Genomic DNA, 18,847 nt, shown 5'->3' on the forward strand with positions numbered 1-18,847 from the left:
GCGTGGTTCATCTAATGAAAGATCTTAATGAGATCTGTTTTAAGCCCAAAGGAGAGGAGATGCAATAATAAATTGTCACTTATAACTCATTATGTTTTCTACTGTATAAAGAGATGGTCTGAGTTGTTTTTTGTGCTGAGGGCATTTTTAAGCTGCATCTGACTTTAATCCTCTATTTATTTGACTGCTTATTTTACAATAACATGCTAATCCAGGTTAAAACTGGTTAAAACTGGTTCTTGGAAATGGGACTTGACCCGTGCATAGGCCCTTCTCACTTGTACTCTTTAAGATCAATACACTCTGACATCTAAACACAGTTACTTTGATAAAACAAAATATAAAAATCCTGGCCGGGTGGAAGACGCCGGAAAGTCTTGCGGGGCTTCAGGCTTTGTGGAAATGCAGGGCTCTCTGTCCCTAGGGGGGGGAAAGAAAGGCCATCTTTTCTTCTTTCTCCCCAGAATGGCCCCGTCTCCCTTTCATTCCTGTTTACATTTTATCTGCACCTTGCAGCCAAAGTGCGGATAACTCAACCCATTTCAGCGACGTATAATAGTATCTTTCACCAGCTGCCCGATGGGAGATATTCTCGCTGAGAAGAGAAGAGGGAGAAACTCAGTAAAGTCAAATCTCTGAGCAGTGTTTTGTGGGTGTGGGTGTGAGTGTGCGTGTGTGCGCGCGCGGGTGTGTGTGTGTGTGTGTCTAACTTTTTTCCATCATCAGTGTATGAACTTTCCTAGTTCGAGTTGGTGTTTTACGCCTGTTATTTTCACAACTTTATTTTCTGTAGTTATTTTTGACGTACACATCACTGTTCCTGTACTGCCGTCTCCCCCTCTCTTACACCCCAGGCGGAGCTATTCAAATTTGCACAAATAACGAGAGGCTGGTATATTAACTGTGGGCGCCGAAACTGCAAATCCCTGAGCAATAAGAAAGAAGCCGTTTTCTCCTGTCGAAGCATGTTATTACAAGATGTGGCAACTCCATCCATTACTGCAACCTCTCAATCACAGCCCTGGCACACTCTGGGAGTGCACTGTGTAGGCACTCAGTGGAAACTGTGGCTTTTAATACAAAAGACCAACCCTTAGCAGTTTCTTTTCTTTTCTTAAGAAAATAGACAGGTCATTTGAGCAAATAATTTATGGAACCAAGATTTTTTTGTTTTTGTTTATGTTTTTAAAAATGGACAGTTGAGGGAGGCTGTGGAAAATGGAAGGACATGAGCCTTTATTGGTCAAGTGAAGGTCAGGTGAAGGTCACTGGATTGCCTGCAGGGTCGTATGGCTCGTTGACCCCCTCTTGCGGACGGCGGCCATTTTAGACTGTGGGCGCTGCCAGTCAAGGCAGCTTTAATCTGCGGATGTGTCTGGGTTCCTAGAGGCCGGCTCTCTCTCCCTCTCTCTCCCGTCAGGCTGCATGCGTGTGCACGCTTGGCGGAGACGCCATAGGCTGCAGCCATTTCCCCAGAGGAGAGAAGGAACAGGGGGAGGCCTGTTGTCTGTTGTCACCACGGAGAAAAATGGAGAGAGTAATTGCGTTGTTCCAGGGCCTGAGAAATCCCATCAGCCCTGGGCAGCCCTGTCAGAAAGTATAAAGACGGCGCTAAAAACTTAACTCGCTGCAGACAAGCTGTGCAGCAGAGGCGCAGAAAATGACTTACAATGGCTTGGGAAGACGGTCAGATTATCTATCAAGGGAAGCAGATGAAACAGCTGTAAAAGATGTAGGAGGGCTAGCAGAGATGAACAGTGGCTCGTGTTTCCATTACAAAGATCGACCGTGATAAATGTGAGTGATGTTGATAAATACCCACACCGCCTTTTATCATCAATTGCTTTCTCTCTCTGTCGAGTGGGCCATCGCCGATAGGCCAGATAACCCCCCCCGGAATCGCTCCGGCTTGGGACAGGTCTGCTCTCCATAGAAATGTTGGGGGAAGTTGATGCAAATTCCCCGGAAAAAGCGCGGCCGGGCTCCGCGCCGCCGCCCCGCCCCGCCCCGTCTCATCTCCTGTCGCCGGTGTTGCGCGTGCGCGGGAATGCTTATACGTACAGAACGAGGCTTTTCTCCACCCCGCCATTAAACCAGTACGAGGTCCAGATTAACTTTTACAGGGCACTCATGCCCCCCCCACCCCCCCCCCCCCCCCCCCCCACCCGGCGGTAATTTGTATGTAACGAGCGTCTGAAATTGTGTCGGGAGAAACTTTCCATTACTCCGGAGTTTGGCATTAATTTCTCCTCCTCCCGCGAAAAGGCAGCGTGCGTGCGAACACACAGTGGTTGCCCCTGCTGCCGATGCACTTAGCTGTGTAGTCCTGCCCTTTCTGATGGGGTGGTTATTAATGCTCAATATTTATTCTGCTTTGGAATTAATTGAGGCTTAGTGCACTCTGATTCCTGCCTCCCGGGCAAGTTAATTGTGTTTTGAAAAATTAATAAGTTCTCTTTCCCCCCCCACTATCTAAAGTGTTGATGTTTTCTGAGCGAAATACCTGAATGTACTGTAGAACAGAACAAATTAACATTGCGGAGGAACAGAGGGACGCTGGAATTCATCATACGCTCATAAGCTTTCTTCCTTCTGCAAAATTTTTATTTCCTTCTGCTAGAATATGCCTTGTAACTGCTTTACTATATCCAAATATGTGAAGAAGAACTGAGCAACATGACTGCAGATTGATAGTATTGGTTCAGTAGGTTAGGTTTGGACTCGACAAGAGTGGAAATATGCTGTTTTTCCTCTTCACAATAAAAGAGGGCCGGGTATTAGGCTCTCTTCCCAAATCAAATGCTGGTAGCTTTCCCAAAAGACTTGAGCAGGAAGAATATGGAAAAGCCCAAAACCGTTCATCTCCTTTGAGTGCACTTCCTGCTGTTGATCTCACGTTTGGTCTTGGAACAATCAGGTTGTGAAGCGTTTGAACCCAGCTGTGTTTTCTGCTTTGCTGATTTCTTTTTCTCCTCTTTTCTTCCAGATGGTCACAAGAACAAAGAAAATATTTGTTGGCGGATTATCGGCTAACACAGTAGTTGAAGATGTGAAGCAGTATTTTGAACAATTTGGAAAGGTAAGATCACTTTGGGGTTTTTTTTTTTTTTTTTTTTTCTCCCCCTCCCCTTTCCTGTCTGTTGCTAAGCTCTGAGAGAGATCTGAGCGTGAGATATGAACGCACACACCTTAGACCCAGGTCTTGGAAACGAGGCTTTTATTGTCGTTCTTCGTATAATAAAACGATCCTCTGCTGAATTCTCGCAGTGAAACAAAGTGATGGCGCAGACCTGAGACATCAGGTGTTGTTACTAATGACGAGAGATATGTTTCTGGCGGTGGCCTGCCTAGCATAAGAGAACGTATGCTGACACGTGTGTGAATCATAGATCTCTCAGAGGAATTTTCACCAGAAATATTCTAAGATGTGGTTTGTTGTGGGGTAACAATAAGGGTTTAAAAAATGACTCAACAGGACGGGTGTTTTCAGCAGATATGGGGAGCTTGCACGATGCTCAAGACTGGGCTCTAAGTTTATGAGACATGGGTAAATACTAATGCAGATATGGTGAGGGAAAGTAACTAAAGCCACTTCTGAGCAGCGAGTAAATATTCAAAAACCTCTCCAGTAATCATCGCGACTGGAACAGGCTCAACACATTTTGACTTGATTGAATGACTTGATTGACTTGATTATACAAAGTTTTTTTTTCCCTCCCCCTTTATAACCGCTCTCCCTCCCTGTTTGCCCTCCTAAAGGAATTCTCAAACACTTCTGAGGAGACAAACAAATCAGTCTGATTGAGTGCGTTTTTCTCCGCGCCGCGCGGAAAAATCAGAGCTTGCCGCGTCGGGTGAAGAGCAGGAAGCTGCGTCTGTCTCTCGCCATTTGCGCCTCTCCTCGCCCCTCTGTCAGGACACGGCGCAGCTTTCATTAAACAACCTGGCCGTCCAATACAACCTGCCACCCGCACCGTGCTCTTGTTACCGTGAAGAGTCAATCTGGGGAAAAGAAAAAAGCAATTCATTTAGTTTTTCTCTCAGTAAGCTTTAAAACTGGGCCCTCCAACAACAGCGGCATTATCCATTTGGGGGTTTTTTTGGGGGGGGGGGCGGGCGGTGGAGAGGCAGAAATTAAGTTGGAGGGGGTTGGAGAGGGTGACGGGGAGGGCCTGTCAGTCAGTTGTCGGGGATGTACAGGGTTGAGAATGCTCCAGTAAGTCGAGCTAATTCACGGCCGCCCTACCGCAGAGCCGCTACCCAGAGGTGATTTCCTGGGTTGGGGGTTTCGGGGCAGACCCCTCGGTGCTCCTGGCTGCCTAAGCAAGTCCAATTAGCGGGGCGTTCGCTGCAGAGGTGGCGGTTGCTTGCAGGTTCAGAGGAGGAAGCAGGTGGTGGGGTCGCCAGGGTTACCGAATCTGTCTTCCTGTGCTGCCGCACTCTCTGGGCTCATGTAGAGGAAGCCTGAGGACTCAGATCCAAGCGCACGCTGACAAGACCAGGGCAGGGGGGTGGGGGCGGTGGGGGGAGGAGGGGGGTAAGGGCATGACATTGCCCTTTCTGCCCCTCTGTGTGTCGCCATCACAAAGTTGCACACACAGCTTTTCCCTTGAGTATTAGCGTGTGCTGCATTCAGTGCGCATCCACATATATGGGCTGACACCATTTTCCTGTCACAAACTGTTCCAGTCTGCTTACAGTATACAGCGCTGCGAAACAGTATTTGCCCCTTTTCTGATTTCCTCTATTATTGCATGTTTGTCATGCTGAATGATTTCAGGTCTTATATATATATTCTATAGAAGTATAATGAATATATTATTTGACAAAGTGTTATAGGTAACATTTTTGTGTTTAAACATTGTTACCATCCCTTCCTATCATTGAAAAGGGCTGGCTGACATGTTGACTCACCCTCTGCTGTGTTTATAGTCCTTAAATTCGGGTTTCAAAATTTGCAGTTGATGGGCCGGCACTCTGTAATAAAACATGTAATAAAACATCGTACAGCTGTAAAATAATTCAAGCTCATTGGTTGAGAATTGGTTCCAATTGCCACAGTCAGTGGCGTTTTAACGTCAGCGCATTTAGAGAAGGGGTGGGATAAACAGTGTTTTGGTTTGAGCGTATTTGTTGCTGCAATTCCTCTCTTGACCATTAGAATTCTGAAATTTCCTATTGTAACCTGAGTAAACGTTTTTTTATGAAAAAAGTTGTGACACCCTAATTGAAACAGTAATTTCCCCTGAAACTTCGTAACCAGTTGCAGCACCTTTAACAGCAATTACTTAGCCATAACAGCAACCAGACACTTCCTATAATTTCTTTGCAGAACTGCTTTAATTTAGTGAAACTGATGGGTCCTGTCACTACATCTCTACTGGGTTCAAGTCAGAACTTTGACGAGTCCACTCCAAAATTTACATTGTTTCTTTTCAGGAATTTTGCCATTCAGATCTGGACTTGCTTTGTGTTTTGGATCATTGTCTTGCCATTTAAATTACTGTTCATCAAGGACATTGCCATTCGCAGAGTACATTACCACATTACATGACATTCACCTAAACAAAAACTAATCCAAATGCAGCAGTATAAGTACATGAACACACAAAACTCAAGGCAGGTATACACCTTTAATGATTTTTGATGATGTATGAGAAGAATGCGGCAATGACCTCTGTACCCAGTTCTCGGGAAAAATGAACAAGGCCGAAATGGAGCCTTCTTCATCTGTAACTAATCATGGTGAACGGCTTAATTAGTTGGGATGGCTTATGCTTAGTCATTGGTTTACTGTAATCGGCTTGGGGTGCGTCTCAAAACAAAGTGGTCTTATTTGGCTAAGCTGAAACAACTCCTGCTCGCTTTGTTGCCCCTATCCCCCCTTGCTCCCGACTACCTCTTTTGTCGGTGCCCGGGCCTTTGCTGAACCTCCGTAGCCAGGGTTTCGTTTCATTAGGCCTACGAGTTGTTTCCAAGCCACTGGCCTCCTACAATCAGGCCTTTATGCCTCCCCTGCCCCGGTTCCCATGTCCCGCTGGGCCGGAGCCAGCTACTGTTGTTTCCCAAGTGCTTTTAACCTCTTCGAGGCTCGTGCCTCAACCTCCACGGGGGTGGCCGATAGGTGACGGAGGCGACGGGCCGCAGTTCCTGTCGGTCAGAGCGATGGGACAACGGGCCACTGCACACGAGAGAGGTTGCGCATCTCTAGCACTTCACCTCGGCTGTGGAGGGAGGGGAAAAAACAGGGTTGCGCCTCTCACACAGATCCGTCACCTATGAAAGAGGGGGGGAGAAAACAAAAACGGGGTGCTTTGCTTGGTGAGAGAGAATTTGTGGTAAGCAAATGAATTAGTATCATGCTCGCCATTTTGTATGCGCCGAGAATGCAGAATTCTGAAAGGCAGAAAATGAAAAACACTGCATGCCTCACCGTAATGACTGCATTCAGGACTTCATATTAGTTAATTTAGCATACCTGCCGGACCACTAACGTTTAATAACAACATTCTATTATTTCAGGCGTAGCAAATAAAAACAGTGCCGAGGTCCATTAGTGCCTTGCACCAGGCTTCCTGCACCAGTGAACACAAACAGCCACATTCAAATACCTCTTTCCAACCGGTAAATATTACAGATACTGTGCAGTTCTTTTGGTGAAAATGTTTGTATGCCACTAGGGCTCTATGTTTTCCTTTGTAAATACTGAATTATTCAAATTATTCTTTCTGTTAGAGTATTGTTGTCATCTTTTGGTTTTTGTATTTTTCACTTTCTTACCAATGGAGTTTGTTGTCAAATTTGTTGTGGATTGGTGATGGGCTGTGTAGATCCGGTCAGATCTAAGCAGAGGCCTCATTCAGCGACCACTGGGTAACTGACAAAGGGTTAATTCTGAAGTCATGAAACACACACACACAGGGAACCCTCCCAAACGTACGGTAACCTAAGTCTTTGACTCACCATGACTCTTATTTAGTACTGGTAGGTCAGATCACTGCCTGTAAGTGTCCTTCTTCAAAGGCAGAAAATTTAAGTGCGTTTCACTTCATTTCTGTCAAGGTGAAAACAAATACTAGAAATATTCAATCAAATTAAAAATGAAGAATAGTGGCAAACTGATGAAATGCATCATAATGCTTATTATCTTGTCTGAATATAACCATTACTTTAGGAAAACAGGCAGCTCTCTTTGTATCAAAACATTACTCAAGTCACAACCTTGTTGGCATATTTCTTTACGCTGTTTACTGTATTGCTCTGAATTCTCTGTCTACCTTTGTCTTTGTTGATGATTCATCTCCCTCTTCAGCTCTGTCTTTTGTGTGTGCCTGTGGATGCAGAAATAGGTCACACGCAACATTGCCGGCCCCTGTTAATTTTCTGCCTCCTTTCGAATTTCAGGACAAACCAGTGGGTTGAGCCATTTTTTTTATTTATTTATTTATTTTTTGCTGTGTCATGGCCAGACTGTATACACATCAGAAATGGGGATCACTGCTGTATGGGTAGTTGTCATAGACCACAACAGTCTGTGGTGCAAGTACAATTGGCCATAAAGCTCGTAAATAGGGGTGTGAACAGTTAAACGTTTAAACGGTGAACCGAAACTGATTTGTAAACGGTTATAAATAATACTTTTTTCTGAGGCTGAAATGGTAAGCTCAGTTTAAAATAAATGCACGTTTACCACCAGGCATATTGTTGAGGTTTACATTCTAAACTAGCAATCGACAAGCTACACTAATTTGTTACATTTCAGGGGGTTTAAAATGCAAACACGCTACAGTATTAGAGTTATCAAATAATTTATGTAACTGTTGGTTGACTTAGGGCTTATTATAATTGTATTGTATTATGTCGTTTCTTAAAGTTCACTTCAATACATTATCATTATGCTATTTATCCATCGGATATTGAAAGCGAGAATTCCGTTTTCAGCGAAAAATGGACCGCATTAATCTCACCAGCACGATTGTCCCGCGCCATTATAAAATGCAATAGCAAATTTTACAGTTACATAAAAATATATTAAATTGTACAGAGACCTGTATTGCCATAAAAGTAAAGTCATTAGACCAGTGGCCTATGGTAAAATAGACCCGGTGTTATCATATTATATCAGGCAAATTGCGTGACCACAATTTTGAGTACACAACCCCGTCAGTTCTTAACAGCAGCATATTTACAGATTTCATGCCAATCAAGTCTATCAGGCAGAAGCCATAGGGAAGAGGGATGAAAACATGAAGAATTATCATTTTAACAGATGCATTTAAAAAAATGACACACGATCGACCAGCATGCCTGGATGTAAACTACAGGAATTTAACTCCAGACTTCTGCAACTGTGATGTTACACTGAACTATGTCAATGTAAATGTAAATCTTTAATTTGGCAATTAGGCTATTATCTGACTTACAATGTTGACATTTAACTATTGAGATGGCCCACAGTAAAGTTTGAAAATGCAATTACATTTGTCATACTACAGTAAAAAAAGAAAGGAAAAAAAAAAGACATGACCCTAAGCAGTACTGGTTCACCATTTAAAAAAATGGGATAGTAACCGTTTACAAACATTTGTCTCATCCCTACTCATAAAGCACACTTTTGTATCATTCGTGAAGATATGGGCAAGCAGGAGAAAGTGGCTGTGTGGTCTGATCGCTGGTGGGTGCATGTATTATAAGGCACTTAAGAGGCTAAATATGTGACCGGAGATCATTAAGCCAAATGAAAACTGGCTATTTTGGTATCGTGGACTAGCTGGGGAATAAAAAATTCAAAGCCTTTTCTGATTCGGCTTCAGACTGATTAGGTGGGTCATATATCACAGTTATAAACTGACGGCAATCATCAATCATCGGTACATTTTGAGCGTTAACATGGCTCAGGTCGTCAGTTTGCGTGCGTGCGTGCGTGCGTGCGAGTGCCTGTGTGTGTGTGTATGTGTGTGTGTGTGTGTGCGTGCCTGTGCGTGCCTGTGCGTGCCTGTGCATGCCTGTGCGTGCCTGTGCGTGCCTGTGCGTGCCTGTGTGTGTATGTGTGTGTGTGTGCGTGTATATGTATATGTGTGCAGTTGGAAGGGGGGCCAGGGTAAGAGTGACAGGATGAGCAGTTACGGAAGGATGACAAAGGAAAGCCTAAACCTTTTTCCCGACTTTTGAGTTGACAGGATTAGTTTTCTGATTGCCTTACCCCGCCTCCCAATTCCAACATAAGGATTAACATTTTTCCTGAAAATAAAACATTTTCTCTCCCGAGAATAGATGCACGTTGTCCCAGGAATCCAGAGAAAGTGGGCTTGTTTGAAGGTAGAAGCTACCAGTAAAAACACATTGGTTCCCAACCTGATGGCTGTAGTGGTTTCATTGTTGAGGCTACAGAATTAATCAATATTAGAATGCGCATAACAAGAACTTCAGATGCAGCCAGCGGGATCATTGCTTGTCATCTGTCTGCTGAGAGAACAGCCTTGTGAAACGTTCAACAGTTGGTCATTGTATGAACAGCCAAAATCTGTTAAATTGGTGCTTCCTTAAGTCATTATAATAAGCCTTGACAGAAGCCATGTTCTGTTAGCATTCCGAGTTGTATTGTGGTGTGAGGCTTAGCCATACAATTGTAAATACAGTAATAGTCAGTGATCACTCCAAGTTCACATATCAGAACATTCGATTAATTTCCTTTTCAACGCTAAAAACAGGTGCTAAACGCTAGACAATGCAGTGGATTCAATAGAGCAATATGATATTCAATCAAATTCGTAGACTAAGCCCTGTATGATCTCCCATTATAACTACATGAATAGGATATAGCCAAAAATTTCAGATATCCCAAAATAAAAATATAGCTACAAAATAAACCGACTAGAATGGGTCGCCCCCACGTTGGCCAGTAATGACTTGCATGCTTTCTAGATTTAATCGATGGTGGAGAAACATTTTCCCATTATTATATTCCTCAGGAAACCGTTTTGGAAGGAATTCTGAATTGCTTGGAACCTGTTTCCTGGTATTATACCCTGTTATCTCTGCCAGTGACACACTCAGTTCAGTTTTATTTTTGAACCTGACAAGGGTGTGGCTCTTGAGGGAGGAGCTGAGGACAGACATGGATTTAATTTGGGCCTGCTACTCCGTTCTTGGCTTTTGAGAAGGTCAGGGCCAAATTGCACGTGGACTTTTCCCAATTTGCATATTATCGGACTAAAAAAACCTATTACATTATATGAAAGCTATTGTTATTTTCTGTTAAGACCTAATTCCACGCCTGGCTATGAAGCAACCATAAGGACAATGAAGGGGAATCGATTAACCGGTGCAAAAACTGTGACACATGCACTACTGATTGTAGATTTTCAAGATAATTAGTCATGTTAGAAAATGAAACACGAACATGGTGTCACAAAGTAAACAGTGTTGCAGATGGCCATTTTTTATTGGTCATTTATTGTTGACCGTCATGCCTACGCTCCGTGTCATTGGGTAGAAGTGTTTTATTTATGCATTGCTCACTTCTAATCTGACAGAAACGGACACATTTGTCGGATAAATTCTGTGTATTTTTATGCATGAGCCCCTTAGCCTTTATTTATTGCTGCTTAACTGCATGACCACCCAAAGGCTCACTCTGTTTACATCACACCTGTGTGCTGAATGGGAAAAATGGAGCGTGAATTCAGAGAGTGCCGCGCCGTCGTGCTGAACATGGCCGTCCTTGTTAAAGGGGCTTAGCCCCGGTCCGCTTTCTTGCGCATTGCCTAAATTCCAGATAATAGTGGCTATGAACAAACTGAGAAAGATACTGGTTTAGTTTCGGAAGGCTGAGATAGTACTCTTCCCTCAGTTTCAGGATTTGATCCAAAGCACTATAACCTGAGTGCCGGTCAATAAAACACTCCTCTTTTGGAGAGAGGACTGCGGGTCATGCATTCATTTGACGTACGATTATGTAGTGTCAAACGTTTTTTTATTTTTTAGAAGCCTGTTACTTTTAAGAATGTCGAACAGAACGGCAGTCGTTATTTTTTTAATGAAAAGTTAATGCATTTCTGGAATTTGACTGTGGCTGAACACCGGGGGGAGAGAGTCCCTGCCACCTTCTAACAGTTACCGTGTAAATGATCTTTAAAAGAGCGCTGATGAAAGGGAGACACGGGCCCAAAAGAGTTCTCGTCTGATGCTTCAATCCGCGGCACAATCACTCCCGGTTACGGGCCTTGAAACAGGAGATTAAAAAAAGCGAAAGACGACGACTGAACTTGCAGTAGAGGGAAAAAACTGCCCTGTTGAACAAATGATTTAATATTCCCTGTGACCTTTTGTTTGCTCAGCGCGTCGGGAACGTTTCCAGGAGTCAGGGGGGACCGTGTTAAAACACCCACTGGAGAGCAGAAGTTTTACTGCTTCTTGGCCGTGCGTCCTCTAGCGTTTCGGCCCGGCGAGCTTTTCCGTTTTAGTCTTCACGTCAGGATGAATTTTTCTTGGGAGGATGTAGCCTTTTTTTCGGTGGGTCTTCCCTCTACCGGCTGACTGTTGTGCCGCTGTCAACGGAACCCCGGCGCACTGTCCTGCAGTTTCCAGGAAATTACCTCGCAGCATCTCCTGGTGACGGCATACCGGTCAGCTGTGTTACCCCCTCCCCTGTTCCGGTGCTCCCAAAAGGGAGCTGGGATTGCCTTTGTGGTGATTCGCTGGGTCATCGGTCAAAAGGCTAGAGGTCCCGGCAGTGCCACTGAAGGGACGATTTGGTTAAAGAAGATTTTAACTTGATTGGATGGGATTTTCTGCACCTTTTCTCTCTCTCTCACACGCAAAATGTCTCGAGGGTGGCATGTGGCAGTCTTTTTGAAGGAAGGAAGATGGACGGACTTGTGAAGTGTACGGTTAAAGCGCTCTTTCAGATTCCCCAACGTTTGAAGATATTGTCAAAGGATCTTCCGGTAGCTTGGGCTCATCTGCTGCCATGCATCTCCCTATCAGATTGCTTTTGCTCATCTTCTCCAGCTCCTTAAAGGCAGCGAGAGTTTAGAATCTACCCTGACACTTTGCAGGAACGAAAACGTGCTGATGAAATCAGACAGAGAGGAGCTATTAGGGCTTAAAAAAACACCCACGCCTATTTTCGGAGACATATGGGATTTCCAATCCATAAATTTGGTGCATTAACCTGTGGAGAGAGCCTAGGAGTTGTAATAACTTTTCAGTCAGGGGCCACTTGTGATCTGTAAATGAGGGAGGGAGCGGTTTCCTCCATCACAGGTGAAAATTAATCTCTCCCGTAAAGGCTTCTTTGCGTGGCTGAAATGTGTTTTTCCCTCCCCCGCCGTCGTGCGCGTTTAGAGGAGGACCACTGCTAATGGGCCATATTTTTGAAAACATAAAGGGACCGTGGTGGAAGGTTCCGGAGTGAGTGACAGTTCCCTCACAGACATGGCCGCCGACAGAAAACGAAATGAGATACAAAATTACGGTGTCATATTCCAAGAGTATTTGAGGGGATGCAAACCTGTTTTGTGGGGGTTTTTTATTCTTTATTTGTCTAAGTGTCTTGTTTTCCTGATGCAATTTTCTGTACAGCACGTGCGTTTCGTTGTTCTTTAGGAAAGCAGTGTTTAAATGCGCTGCATGAAAACACATTGAAATAATGAAATTGAAAAGGAAAGCTTTAAAGTAACACTTTTATTGTCTTGCCTTATTGTCTTTTTTTACTCATGACTGTGTGCCACAACTACTGGCTGCATGAGCCATGTAGGAAATGGTCTTGTGGCCTCCTTGGGCTACTTTCACATCGGTGTTATGTGACACCCACTTTGAGTGGGGGAAAAAAAACAACCTCCTGTGGCAACTCCTACTCAAAATACTGTGGAAGCTCTGGGTAAATGTCTTTGTTTTGTTTTTTTTCTCCTCCTCGCTCCGAAAGGCACAGGTTCTTTTTGTCTATAGAGTAGTTGATACAAAGACTTAATGAAGCCTCAAAGGTATTGAACATCTTCCACAATTACTGCGCTTCCATGGCAGAGATGGACCGTATTATCTCCGTCCTGCTCATTCAGGAATTCCCCTGGAAGAGTGCCAGGCAAACGAGCCTAACGCGTAACAATAAATACACCGGGCCTGGCAACATGTTATGAATTACAGTTATTTGGTGATGTTCGACAGCTCGGTGTGTCTGTGGTTGGCAAGGGCTTTTGAGAGTTTTTGACGTGCTCATTTATTGCAAACAGACTTACCGTTGGGCTTTCCGCAGGGCTCAGATTGTTCTTTCAATCGAGCGACGCTTTTGGGTGGACAGAGGCCAGTTCTCACGCACACTAATTAACCGAAAAGCCACTACATCACCTGCCATTTAATGAACTTTCAAAGTGACTGAGGTTGAGGCGGAGAGGGGAACAGTGCTGACGCACCATTCGCCATTAGGAGACGCTTAAGAAGGAAGCCTGCTGCGCCTCCACTTAGTTCAGGGCGTGCGACCGGCTCAAGTTTCCCCGCATTCAGCCCAACGGCCGAGGGACAAACCGGTTTTATTTTCTCCTCTAAATGGTTGAGTATTACATTTAACCCCCCACCCCCCCCCACCCCCCCTGTAAAATAAAGATTTTTTTACAAGGAAGTCAGGTGATAGTGACTGAGAAATGTGCCATTTGAAAGATTTGATCAGCTGCCTGGTGTCAGTTAGAGACGAGTTAAAGTGAAACGGGGCTGGAGAGAGATGCATTGAGGGGAAGTGGTTGGGGATTTTTACCCGTAAGCAGGTGCTGGTCACCCAGGCAAAGACGACTGCAGTCTGGTTTCACCGGTCTCAAACACCTGCCAGGAATTTCAATGCGAATTCAGTTTGCGGTGCAAATTCAGATTTTTCAGAGAACTGACAAAACATGTTTTTGATACAACACCATTGCTTTGATATGTAGTCATAGGATTTAACTGAAAAGCTAAAATGTGATTTTAGTCACATTTAGTAATTGTATTGAATATTCAGGTTAATACTCGGTGTAGACTCAGCATATAGGAACTGTAGCTTCACCAATTTCATTAATAATGCATTTAATGTAATTTCCCTTGTAAATAAATGCTTATTTTTGCAGTTTGGCATACATTATTTCCATTGTAAAATTGAGCACGCATTGATATATTCCGAAGGTGAAAATTGTAATAAGGTTGTAGTGCAGTCGTTTAGGCTTTGCTGTTGGGTGAGTTGAATGCCGGTGGGATGGGGAGGTTGGTACAGCTGTGTCTGTCTGCAGAAGTCCGGCTGTGTCCTGTCGACCGTTTGACATGTGGTTTATGACGAGTCACTGCTTCCAAAACGTAGGCCTGCGTAGAGACCGGGTTTGAAAGCACACCTGTAAATTCCACGAATTCCGTCGTTCAAGTTGTTGGCTGTCCTGGTACTGGAGGTCTGATGGGGTGACCGGTAATCTGATGAACTGATGCCCGATCGTGGCTTCACGGGGTTTTCCTTAAAATTAAAAACAACAATTTAGGCACTTCAGACGCTTTTAGCCAAAGTCACTCATAGGAGCTGCAGTTAATGTTTCTAGAGACCTGTCACTGGAGCTGGAGATAAGTAAGGGTGTGATTAGATAGGTGGGCATCATAGAGATATTAAGTCATGTGACCTGTGAAACAAAGGGGAGGGGATTAAGATGAGAGGGGCCGGGCCCTCTGTCTTTGAGACGGGGGACCACTGATATATTTGGTCTCGTCTCCTCGTCGAACAGCTCCGCCGTAGCTTTTTGCTGAAGCACGGCCATCAAGCAGACAAGTCTCCTTGCAAAGAAACCCGCTTCGCTTATACCTTTTATTTCCAGCGAGGGAGGGGAGCATGAGAAAGTGTTAAGAAAATCATGTCCGGTCCCGAGGCTTCTGGCCTTTGTCTGGCTTTTATCTTCTGAAGCCTTCTGGAACAAAGCCGGGATTGCACAGGGGGCTTGTGGGATCTTCTGTCACGCTCACGCACCGGCTGCGCGGTCCGAGGCGCGTTCTCAAACGGGAGCGTTCTCCGTACCCAAAAGAGAGCAGGCCTCAGGTTCACCAGCTCGTAAGCAGACTCGCCCAGGCCTCCCACCGCAAGGACAAAGTTAGGGACCGTGTGTGTGTGTGTGTGTGTGTGTGTGTGTGTGTGTGTGTGTGTGTGTGTGTGTGTGTGTGTGTGTGTGTGTGTGTGTGTGTGTGTGTGTGTGTGTGTGTGTGTGTGTGTGTGTGTGTGTGTGTGTGTGTGTGTGTGTGTGTGTGTTAATGGAACATCACGTGACCCGGCCATTACGAATGCACAAATCCACCTCATGAATTTAAACATTGGGCTGGTTTACGTTTACAAGGAAAGCTTGCATTTCTAATCTCTGCTGATCATTCGGTTTCCCACTCCAGTGTTAAAAAATGCAGCACTTGATTATCATTTGGTAATTTTCACTAAAAGCACGATTGCAGGTACGACCAACTAAGCTCAAGCTTTCCATCTGTTACCTTGACAGCCGGGCTTTTTTCTGTTTACACCATAATCACAAACAGGTAACGGAGTCTTTGGCTCGCATTCTGAATGATTGTCATGTTTACAAGTGGCTCTATATAGCCAGGCACGATGGAATTGTTCAGTAATTAAGGATATTGACTCTTCTCTGAAAAAACGTGCAAACATTCCTCTTCAAAGCCATACATTTTAAATTATCATAATGAAAATTCTGGCATATTTACAAACATTACACTGGATGTATTTGTTGTGGATGCGGAGTATGTATACTAGAAATAGGGTGTATCATAAGTTATAGTTGGCAAGAAAAAAATCTGCGATATCAGTCACTGGTCCAGACAATTGCACATCTGGGCTACAAGTTATTATATTTATTAGTTCATGACATTAGTCGTTCGTGGCCTGGTGGGATTGATGAAGGAAAGGGCCAAGTAACTGGTGAGATGCTACTGCCTCCTCTATCCTTGAACGGTAGCTGAATACTTCGCTTTGTGTGTGTATACTGTATGTAATGTTTATTGCTATACTAACACATATGACACATATAAGTCCTAACATCATGCATCTAAGAAATTTATGTCCTCCTGTAATGTGTTCATAAAATGTGGACATAAATAAAGAATTTATGTGTGTGCGCGTGTTTGTGTATGTATGTATATGCGTGTGTGTGTGTGTGTGTGTGTGTGTGTGTGTGTGTGTGTGTGTATGCATGTCGGTGTGGGGGGGGAAGAGGCGTCTGCGTCTGCGTCTGCGTGTGCGTGTGTGTGTGTGTGTGTGTGAGTGTGTATATTTGTGTGTGTGTATGCGCCCGCATGTGTGTGTTGTGGGCTTGAGGAGAAACAGTGGCATCACTCAGAGCAGGAAGCAGCAGAGAATAAAGGCTCGGCCCTGCTCTCATCTTTGGGCCCCAGCTTAATTAAAAATGATCAGGGAAGTTGGAAGATAGATGGGCTGGTTGCGTTCAGCTGTGATAAATAATCACATTTCCCTGCTTTCTTCTCTGTGTGTTCCTTTCATTTCCCTCCCACCTCCCCCCACTGCTTTTGATCAGGGAGTCCCTGCTTAACGCAGTCCCCAGGACTGCATGGGTGACCACATTGAGCTCTCTTAAACCTCCTCACTGGCTGGTGCTGGCCTACCTTTGAACCTCGTATGTGGCTAATTATTTCTGATCGGGAGTGAACCATAGGCTCGCGGACCTGCCTCCTGCTCGCCGCACAACACGCACAACACGCACAACACGCACAACACGCGCACACGCGCACACGCGCGCACACGCGCGCACTATCACCGGATGCGGCTCCAGATACTTTTCTATATACCTCCTGCCGTGTTGTCATCACTGACTTCCAGCTGACCGGCCACTGCTGACTTGTCTATCAGGAAATGGTGGCTCATCATGGCAAATGCCGCCATTGCAGTGGCTTCACATGGTGCATTCACAGATGTGGCGGTGATGGTGGGCAGCTCCACAACACTTTAGCGATGATTGTAAGGTTGGAACCTTTACATTTGTAAAAATGCTGAGAGCAATTGTCGTTTTATAGTATTTTATTGCATTTCCTATCAAAATCAATGGTTTTTTTAAACTTGTATTACAGCGCGAAAGCAATATGTTGGCTTATCTGATGACAGGCATTAGACATATTTTATCCTCTGCGTAAAAAGACTTTGAACCTCACACCTGGAATCCATTTTGGAGAAAGGAGGTGGTAGTGTTTCCCTTGGGTCCAACCAAAGATAACGGTATGTGCAGTTGAATTTTGAAATTGGCATTTTTACATTGCTTTTATCTTGAAATTCAAGATTTTACACACATTAATTTCAAACTGATATTTAAACATTTGTAATTAAATGGCCCATTTTCTTTTCTGTGATGCAATCTAATGCAATAAAGCCATAACTAGCCTGTAGTTGTTGGTTAACCGGATTTTAATCTTGTGGGACTGCTCAAAGCTTATTTTTTCATGTTGCGTTATTTCCATTATACTCTAATCACAGCTGTGCAGTAACTCGCTTTATTTAGAGCTTTCTCTTCTTCTGGCCTCAACGCTGTACGTGTGTCTGTGTCTGTGTCTGTGTCTGTGTCTGTGTCTGTGCGTACGTGTGTACGTGTGTACGTGTGTACGTGTGTACGTGTGTACGTGTGTACGTGTGCATAAAATTCAATGCCAAGTCGACCAGCCATTGCTAATTTAAAAGCCATTATGAACTTCCCTGCTTTTTCGAACTGCCTTGGATATAGTCTGGGGGAGTTGGTGTCAGGGAGTGCACATGTCTCCCCTCTCTAAACATTCTCAAGGTTACCTCAGCCCCACCTTGATCTGAAAGGGAAGAATTAATATTGTGAAATGAAAGGGAGTCTTGTTCTGGACATGGACACTGACAGTGTGATTAAATACAAAGGCGGCCATTTTCTTTTGACGGGCGTCTACACCTGACGCATTTGTCAGTTTTTCTTATCTGTTCTATTTGTTACCGCTAAAGAGTGTGTCGTGTAAAGAAGACACCAGTTCTCCGGCATGCTTTTGTAACTGCTGCTCCCCCACTAGCCCACGCCGAGGAATCGAAAGGGTTAATGCCACTCACCTAACTTGTATTATCACAGTAATTTTGAGCCGTCAGATTGCGTTTCACTCCAGCAGTCACGGAGGCAATCGCGCTGACAGCCTGTCTTTCAGGACGCGCTGGAATCGTGTGTGTGGCTGTGTGGGTGTGTGGGGAGCTGGAGGAAACGGGAGCACGTGTGTGTGTGTGTGCGCATGTGCATGTGTGTGTGTGTGTGTGTGGGGTTCAGCCTGCTCTACCCCTCCCTCTCCCACTGGCCTGTAAGACCCAACACAAAGGTCTACTTGAGACTGGGGAACAGCCTGCCGGTCTCCTGGTGCGGTCGTCGTGCGGTCGAGATGGCCGACGCGTGGTCCTCATTCAGCCATCTTGTGCTCATCTTGGCTTAACATACAGTCACCTGAGTCTTGCCCAGCACCCTCTTCTGACAGCCTGCTCAAAATCCCCATGCATGACCACACTTGGCAGGCTGCTGTAATTGCAGGTGTAAAGCCTGCTTGTCGAACGGCTAGTTCTTTTTAGCCCCACATATGTCCATTTCTTCTCTGCACAATGGTGATTATCTTCAGGCTAAAGATGTAGGATGTGCCCATTATATTAAAGTGATGCAAAGGGTGACAAACGTGTCTCAGCATAACTGGGAGCGACTTCTTATAAAAAGCTGCGATTGATACGTTTTAATCAACCTCGGAGGGAGGGTCTGTTTTGTGTGGCTGGTACATTTAAAAATGCATTTTCTACAGGGGCCAAGTTCATTTTCAGCTCCAGTTAGTCCTGTTAAATGGTGATTAAAAAGGTTAA

General features: G+C 44.7%; 1 protein-coding gene across 12 annotated transcripts in view; it reads left to right on the top strand.

The window, feature by feature from the left end:
- Nucleotides 1-18,847, top strand: part of LOC133132376 (RNA-binding protein Musashi homolog 2) — a 242,101-nt gene that overhangs the window by 54,408 nt on the left and 168,846 nt on the right. For all 12 annotated transcript variants that reach the window (XR_009709125.1, XM_061247787.1, XM_061247783.1 and 9 more), the window contains exon 6: nucleotides 2,987-3,079. Coding sequence is in view for 11 of the 12 variants with exons in the window: in XM_061247787.1 (XP_061103771.1) it covers nucleotides 2,987-3,079 (93 nt within the window). In the remaining variant the exon portion in view is untranslated. The remainder of the gene's footprint in view (nucleotides 1-2,986; nucleotides 3,080-18,847) is intronic.

This window comes from Conger conger, chromosome 7 (genome assembly GCF_963514075.1).
Source record: "Conger conger chromosome 7, fConCon1.1, whole genome shotgun sequence".
NCBI lineage: Eukaryota > Metazoa > Chordata > Actinopteri > Anguilliformes > Congridae > Conger > Conger conger.